The 8,367-nt window shown below is 37.4% G+C and overlaps 1 protein-coding gene across 3 annotated transcripts; it reads right to left on the bottom strand.

Moving 5' to 3' along the window:
* Positions 1–1,168: 1,168 nt before the first annotated feature.
* ITM2A (integral membrane protein 2A) lies at positions 1,169–7,425 on the bottom strand. 3 transcript variants are annotated; one of them, XM_010981287.3, is made up of 8 exons: positions 7,283–7,425; positions 6,865–7,026; positions 6,429–6,524; positions 3,355–3,486; positions 2,875–3,072; positions 2,527–2,637; positions 2,121–2,271; positions 1,169–1,971 (listed from the first exon to the last, which is right to left on the bottom strand). In XM_010981287.3, the coding sequence occupies exons 2-8, from the start codon at positions 6,973–6,975 to the stop codon at positions 1,883–1,885; spliced, it is 888 nt and encodes a 295-aa protein (XP_010979589.1). In that variant the 5' UTR covers positions 6,976–7,026; positions 7,283–7,425; the 3' UTR covers positions 1,169–1,882. The 3 variants fall into 3 exon arrangements, with proteins under 3 accessions (XP_010979589.1, XP_010979591.1, XP_010979590.1); XM_010981289.3 differs by lacking the exons at positions 6,429–6,524; positions 7,283–7,425 and having other exon boundaries at positions 6,865–7,116; XM_010981288.3 differs by lacking the exons at positions 6,429–6,524; positions 7,283–7,425 and having other exon boundaries at positions 6,862–7,114.
* Positions 7,426–8,367: the final 942 nt, after the last annotated feature.

The following is an 8,367-nucleotide window of genomic DNA, read 5'->3' as shown; positions in this document are numbered from 1 at the left end:
ATTTTCTTCATAATGAATCCAGAAATTTCTTGTTCCATGCTATTTTATGTCCTTGTTACTATTATGAATAGACTATTTTTCACCTGTCTGTATTACCTTTTTAATTACTTGTTGGTGATATAAAGAAAAGCCACTGGATTTTGTTTATATTATGCTGAATCTTCTTGTTGATTTTTAAAGTTTTCAATCAATCCACTAGTGTTTTATACATAAAATCTCATGTCATAATAAACATAATTTCATCCTCCTTTAGAAAGTGATATTTGCTATTTGCTTCACATATTATCAGATAGTGACCAGAATGTCTAAAACAACACTGAATAGCTACAATAGCCAGCATCTTTTCTTGTGTTTCACCATTATCCATGGTGCTGACTATTTAAGATAAATATGTAAAGAATATGTCTCTTTTCCTAATTTTTATATTTTTAAACAAGGAATAGATGTATAATTTTATTGAATTCCTTCTGAATATTCTCATTCTTTATTAAGAACCAGTTCTTTAATTTTTTAGCCACTGTTATTTTCTAATTATTGCACCTGTTTTTTCCACTTTAAAGGTTTGTGTTATTGTCTTATTTCTAAACTCTTGATAAATATTTAGTTAATGTGTTTTCTTTTTTTAAGAGAGTATTTAGGGCTATGGATTTGACTGGGTACAGTTTTGGCTACCAAAATTAATCAACAATCACTACCAGTAGGTAATCAGTGATATCAGGAACAGTTTTTAACCTAACCCAAGAGAAAGAGTCTAAAGTACTTCCCCCTTTGTAGGGAGTTTATACTCTTAGATAAGTGACTAGAGATCATATGGTGTGAAGTTATTAAAAGTCATCAACCTCTTATCCAAGGTTAGTTCTTAGTGAACTATTGTAGTTGTATATGGTTGCTTAAATTTTTGTGAAAAAAGAAGCACATTAAAGGTTTGAAATTGCTATGGGCCTGAAGGCTCTTAACACATAGTTGAATTTACATGTAAGCTAATTATGGGGTGTCTATAAAATATTAATTGATATAATATCAAAAGAGGAGTAAAATATGAGATTATAAAATATAAATGTGTAGACATGGGAGTAAGGGCAAAGCTAAGTTCATAATTTTAGATCTATTGCAGGTATGCCAAAGTGAAATAAGTAGTGGTAATTGTTCATATTAAGTATCCCTCAAATGAGAAACAGTGGTTGAATATGGTAAAATTTATTATAGAGTTGTAGAATTCACACAACCTAAATTCCTCATAGCATTCAATACTTACACAGTTTTGTGGATTTCACAATACAGTTATCAGTGAGAAAGAATCACTGCATTAGTGAAAATGACTTCTTTTGAAAGATTTTTTTCACATATAAGTTTGATTTATCACAGAGCACCTAACAGAAATGCAAAGATGTAATTTCTAAATTCAGGAAATTTGCAAAAATGAAAAAGAAAATGAAACTTAACAATGTTAAGAGATTTGACATGCTTCACACAAAAAGGACAAAAAGAATTTTAAATATTTTAAATTTAAAACATGTTCTATTGTATGACTGAAAAGCTTGCTTTAAACACACACACACACACACACACACACACACAAAACAGAAAGGATGGAATACATTGTCAGGATGTTAGCTGATGCTGCTTTCAGAAATCTAAACTCTATAAATTCAAAAAAACATAAGAATCATTTCATTTCAGTTTCAAACAGCAAGCACTGCCAATTAAATTAAAAATCGACATAAGCTTGCAGTGGTTAGTAGTTTTTTCCCTTTTTTTTAGTATAAGCCATAAAGTAAATGTATGAGTAAATATATCTTGAATATCCCACACACTTTAATTTGAAGTCATATTGTAAATCTCTGACTTCCTATTACTAAGTGCACTCTTTTTCTGTTGTCTTTCACTCTTGACAGATCTTGGTCTCAACAATGAATTCGTTGGGGAAGTGTCTAATCTTCCAACACTTATCAATGGCACGTTTGTTGAAACCTGTAAGGAAATGTACAAAAAAGCAGCTTTTTCATTTTTGTGTAAATGAAAATATATCTAGATTTGCTCTCTAGTTTTTCCCATACTCCACCCATACTCTCCTTCACTGTCTCAGTAACACAGGGTGAAGGAAGGTATATATTACCTACCCAGCAAGAGGTCTCTTCTACGAAGGCGGAAGGACTTGCGGTTGTTGCAAAGTTGGTAAATAAAGATGCCAAGGTTACTAACATCACGAATCTCTTCCACAGCAACCAGGTCTTCACGAACCACGTAAGTGTGAGGCAGGTATTTGCCACTCTAATTTTTTTTAAAAGATTGAAATAAGAAATTCTTAAAAAGACTATTTAAATACTCACCTATAGTAGATATACCTTTTTTTTAAAAAAAAAATAGACTTTATTTTTGGAACAGTTTTAGATTCACAGCATACTTTTTATTTGAAAATTATTTCAGTAAAATGGAATATTTTGGCTCAAATAATTAATTTTTAAAATGAGGAAGCAATATTATTTGGAAATGCTTATGTAAAAGTTTGACATCCAAAATACATACTGCCAATTTGCCAAAGAGCTCCACCAGATTCTTTGGAGTCATAACAATGGAGGTATTGAGGGGCATCAGATAGCAGTTCCCCAGCAGCAAGTCTAGGTAAGCAGTCATGCCCTGTTGGGGAGGGGAAAAAGTTAGGTGTGATACAGAGAGTATCAATGCTGCAGATTTTCCAACTACTGTTGGAACAAGCAGCTACAACCTTTCAAAATCAACTAATGTATATTTAAAGGAAAAGAATGAAAGAAGCTTTGCTGTAAAAAGTTGTACATTTATAAACAGATTTAATACATACCAATAAACTAAGGAAAAAAGAAATTTCAAGAATACCTATGAGAATGAGAGACTTACCTTTTCGAAGTCATGTATAATTGCTGCAGGGTCACTATCAGAGAAACTGGGGACAGGAACATCAATGATTGCGATGTTGTCATCCTCACGAATGTCAGCCTCTTCTGTCACAGGTAGGAAGTAGGGCTCTTCTCCTTGAAGGGAATTTGCAGGGTCCTCAGAATCAAAGAAGCACATCTCTCCACGGTAGATGGTACTCTAAAAGACAAAAAAAGGAGAATCAAAACTTTCTAATACTTACTACCATAACATTTGAATCATTTCTTATACTCATGTCAATTCATTGTACTATTTGTCAAGCTGAGGATTGGTGATTACAGTTATCACCATGAAGACAAATCCGTTTTATAAGCTGAAAGGTGATTTGAAACTTTTCCTAAATCTTCATTTCTTTGGTGACCACCACAGAATTATTTTTAACTTGCCACTAAATGTATAGCAGCTAGTAACCCAAATGATAAGAATTTTAATTATTATTACCTTGGGCATGAAGTACTTGTAAATGCAGGCTCCACCAACAATAAGTCCTGCCAAGATGAATGAAAGGCCTAAGAGAGTAAGCATGCATCTCCCAGAAGAGCCCTCTTTTTCCTTGGTGGCAACTCGAAGTTCCTATTTATTAAAAAGTAAAACCAAAAGCAAAAAAAAAAAAATTGCAATTTTAGACACATTGTTGCTTCTGTGCACCATTTACCTCCCTTGAAACCCAAGATATTTTAAAATGATGTTGTCATCCTAGCCTAAAATCATTTCAAGAACTTTCTGATATTTAATAGATGTGAAAATCTCCAATTTATAATCTTTTTCTAGCATTTTCAAATCCAAATATAGATATAAAGTTATTTCAAAGTCCATGCTTATAAAATCAGCTGAAAATAACCATTCACTTATGCAATAAGTTATCCTCCTTAAATAAATGGAAGCCGTTAATTACTTTTTGGATTGTGCAATGATATAATCACTAACTTTCTAGAATACAATTATGTTTCTTTAGTATTTTTTGTAAATCAACTTGTTTGCCAACTTAAAGGTGAATTAATACCCTTTGGTTTATTAACTATTTTTGAAAAGGTGTTTTTTGAAAATTAAGTTTTATAAGAAGGAGCTCTATAAAGTAGGTATATACCATTTCCTCCTATTTTAGAAATTAAAATATTAAAGATGAGATATAGTTCACAATGCTCTTAATTTCAATGAGTAATTAGGCTTCCTAATGTCACCCCATGTTCTATGGCTGTGTATTTCTTTAGTGAAATAATGTTTTCTAAGTTCTAGACAAAACACTAGATTTTAAAGAACAGCATTTGCGATAGCTAGGCACAAAAGCTGTGTGTGTGATAGTGACTATAAAATTCTCTTAAATCCTTAATTTGTTTAGTAACTGGAACAAGAAAGATCCAAAACAAACAAGTAACTGATTAGCTCTGTACTCTTCCCAGAGCAGTGGACCAAGGGGCCCCCCAATCCCATTCTTGTATGTCACAACATGGTATAAGCAGCATTAGTACAGAAGGGTAAAATAAACGAAGTCCACAAATCTAGTCTTTCTTTGTTAATCAGAGGGTAAACCATTCAGACTGCTATGTAAATTGAATTGTTTTAGTCTTTCAGGCCACTAGCTCTTTTCTATGACAACTACTATAATGCTTATGGGATCAAATTAAACATCAATTAATTTGGTGAAAACAAATACATGGATTCTAAGGAGAGGCAATCATTTCATAAATGGCTTCTCAAAAATGATTTTTCTTTAAAATTCAAAGAAATTTAGTATTCAAATGTTCTTAGCTACATTTTTTAACTTTAACACTACAAAGGCTATAAAGTATGATAATGAATCACTGTAATCTAGAGCTAGAGGCTTAGAAATTATATTTTAGATGATAAAATGGTCCGGAAAAATGAAGTGACTTCCCTATAAGTTACAAAATGACTTATTCAAAAGTCTCAAAAAAATGATTTTTTTTCTTGTCACTGAGATGTGAGAAAAGCAATCTGCACTGCAATTTCATTTCTCCTTCCAATATTTCAGGGATTTTATTGTTAAGCAAGGTAAAGAATTAGAGTGTCAATTTCATAAAATTTCCCACCATAGTAAGCAAGGTATGAAAACTAAGTACTCATGGATGGATGAATGGATTTAGAAATAAGGATTTTTTTTTCACTTAAATTTACTGGACTTCAGTGTGGTAGGGGCTGTCACTTATCATAGCTCACTTCCCTCTGAACTGTATTTAAAGTCACTGTACACAGCCTCTGACATACTATTTTGTTGTGTTCAATTTCTGATAAGCTGATCAATATATCACAATATAATATGCCAAATATTATTGAGTCAATGTCTTACAGTGGCCAGGTCAGGGTCCTGTGGAAACTTCTCAAACACTTAACAGAGAAATATAATCATACTGCATATGCTCATTCTTGTTTATTCTTCATCACACCACAGGCCTAGCATAAGTATTGCTTTCATATTAACTGAATTCAACTACAAATCATGAAGTCTGTGGTAGTAAGGGAAAAAAAAAGGATTACTGTCTGGCTATATTTAACTACTGGCACCTAATTAGACCTCCCCAAAAAATCTGGCCATATTTCCCTTACAAAGTAAGTGGGACAATTACATATTTGACCTTCTGTCATTTAATCAAAACCTCAACAGTGCAAGGGGTTATTTTCAAATTACGAAATGTGTAATACACAAAAGCTAGTTTGATTGCTTGGTTAACTATTTAAAGTTTCTGTGATAAAAATTCTGCAAAACACATTAGCATTTCAAATTGTGCGCATAATCAGTTTTACTACATGGATTCTCATTTCACTCAATGATCTTTCCAAATTTCCACTCTGAAAACAGAAGTTTAAACTTTATAGAGAGAACAAGACAAGTTAGGACAGGTCTGCAAACTTCAACACTGCATAGATTTTGCAGAACAAGAAGAAAAATATGATTGTGTCTTTTAACATTGAGATTTAAATGAGGAAAACGTGGAGTAGTTTACAAACGCTGAAAACATGTTAGATAGACATTTAAAGGAAATTGAACTGAATAAACAACTGGTAACATTTTTAGGGGGGAAACTCCCCTAGTTGCTGGCAATGCTAGATTAAATCACAAGGTCGGACCTCCTTAAGATCTTTCCATGGGGGAGGGTGGGTAGAGAGTATATCGCTCAAAGGATATTGAGCAAAAACCCTCAACATTTCTTTCTGTGAAAGATGAGTGTTTTCTTTAGGAAATGCCACTCCGAAAACATGCAAGGCTCTTGCATAAGAGAGCACAGTGAACATATCAAATTCTAATTAAGACCAACTTCAGTTTTGACAACTCCTTTACCGAATGCTTAACCCCTCTTATCTCCTCCAGGGAGAAACTGAAAATATGCACAGGCAGGCACAGATATACTTGCCCCAAACCATACCGGTCAGGGTCAGAGCTGCCCCTTGTCCCTGTCCCACCTCCGCAAACACTCAGCAATCCTAGAAAGACTTAGATTCATCGAACTTTATATACGTCAAAAGTAAAAAGAATTAAAACTCGTGTTCTTGCTCACCCTGCGATTCCTCTCCGCCCCTGTGGAGGCTGTGGACGCCCCCGGAGCTGACTGGGTGGTGTGCCTCTCGTTGATCCCCAGCCACCCACATGTTCCCTAGGAGAAGGTGACTTCGTGTCCCAGGGGTTCTCCTCAAACTCCCTCCAACATCCCTCTGAGATGTAGAGAGTGGGCTGGGACAGACGGAACGTGGCGCTACGCGCGGAGATGCCAAGGGGCGTGGGGCACAGCAAGCGGAAGGTGGCGCGACTAGACAGAATGGGGGCTACTGGGCAAACCCAATGGACAGTGCAGAGAGGACTGCTTGGGAACACAGGAGCTCCGGAGCAGTTTACTTTTTGTCCTCAACCACCTACCCTTCTCCCTCCCCGCCAACCATCCTCTCCCCACCTTCCCGACCCTGGCAGGCAGTCGGGGGTGAAGTGGGGACCGCTACCTTGCCGGTCAAGATCTTAGCTCGGACTGTACGGCTTACGAGGGCCTCCACGTCTTGCTGAGCCTCCTCTTTTTGCACCGCCGTGGGTGTATTGAAGGCGATTTTCACCATGGTGAATCTTCGGGCTGCGCGGTAAGGCGCGGCTCGAATCAGTGTCCTGGGCTGCAGGTTGGAAGAGGAGAGGATCGCGCTAGCCCTAGCAGCACCTTCTTTCTCCCCCTCTTGCCTTACACTACTGCAAACCCAGGTCTGGGGATACTTATGACGCAGTCCCAAGCTGGGTGGGATACCGTGGGCGGGCCCAGGGAGGGGCCGAAGGAGGAGCGAGAGGGGGTCTAAGTGCTGGAATGGGGGTGGGGGTTGCCAGTGAGAGAAGAGGAGGCGGGGTAGAGCTGAGGGCCGGACTCAGAAGCCTCACCTGCACTCCAGGCGTGCTCCCACCAGTTCTCTGCTCTCTCAGATAAGAGCAAGATAGGAAGGAAGCCTGCCGTGTCGTGTCTTTCTGCCTCTGTCCAGGCCACAATAGCTCCTGACCCTGATTCTGTTTTCTCAAACTTGGACCTGGACTCCCGCGGGGCCGGGAACTGTAACTTGGCACCAGTTCAAGCTTCCTCCTCTCTGCACCCACCCAGGGCCCTAAAGCACAGTTCCAGGGCTGTTCTGTACATTTACAATAATACCTTCCCTTTAAAGAACACTCAGAAGCACGTTTATAGTTGCTTGGTTTGCTCTCTCAACACATTTTTCTTTTCATTCCTTGACATTTGTTTGTTTTGTCTTTTTAATTTCCCAACCTAGAGCAGTGCTAAATCAGAAATATAGGGTGCCTGCCTCCTCCACTCCCCATTTTGCAGGTAGGACATGAGGAGACGCAGAGGCGTGTCAAAAGCTTGTAGAAAATCCCCGAAATAATCCAGATCTTTCACTCTCTCAGGTCAGGGAAACCAGACTAAGGTCTCAGCCCTGAGCTTATTTCTCTTTAGTCACCAACTGTGAAATCTGCAGGGAGAAAAGCAGGGATGTGTGTGTACCTATGTGTTTAGGGAGGTGGAATTGTGGGTGAAAGATAGAAAATTTAGTGAGATGCTAACCCAGCTCTACTGGGAAAAAAAAAATTTCAAAGGGGCTGAATTAGAAATCATTATTGGAACTTTTACATGTGCAGCCAGTGTAATCATGCTGTTTCTTAACAGTCAGTTCTCCCTCATTGGTGACACTAATAAAGAACCTCACCATATGAATTCATGCTAAGGTTGGTGACTGGGGGTGGTAGTCGTAAAGGGTATATAAATAGTCCTGCTATTAAAGACAGTAGAGGGGTCTGTTTTGTGAAAGTAATAACACCAAAGAAAAATTCAGCTTGTGCTAGAGAATCCTCCATCTGCTCATATACTTATTAAAATGACTTGAATATGTTGAGAGTCACCACCCCTCTGTCCAAGAAATTCCAGGTTGGAGTTTTTCCCACTGAGGTTTCCTTGATTCTGAAGCCCATAGCCTGTC

This window comes from Camelus dromedarius, chromosome X (assembly GCF_036321535.1).
Source record: "Camelus dromedarius isolate mCamDro1 chromosome X, mCamDro1.pat, whole genome shotgun sequence".
NCBI classification, from domain to species: Eukaryota; Metazoa; Chordata; class Mammalia; order Artiodactyla; family Camelidae; genus Camelus; species Camelus dromedarius.
The sequence above is the reverse complement of the archived record's forward strand: the minus strand, read 5'-3'. Positions and strand labels throughout refer to the sequence as shown.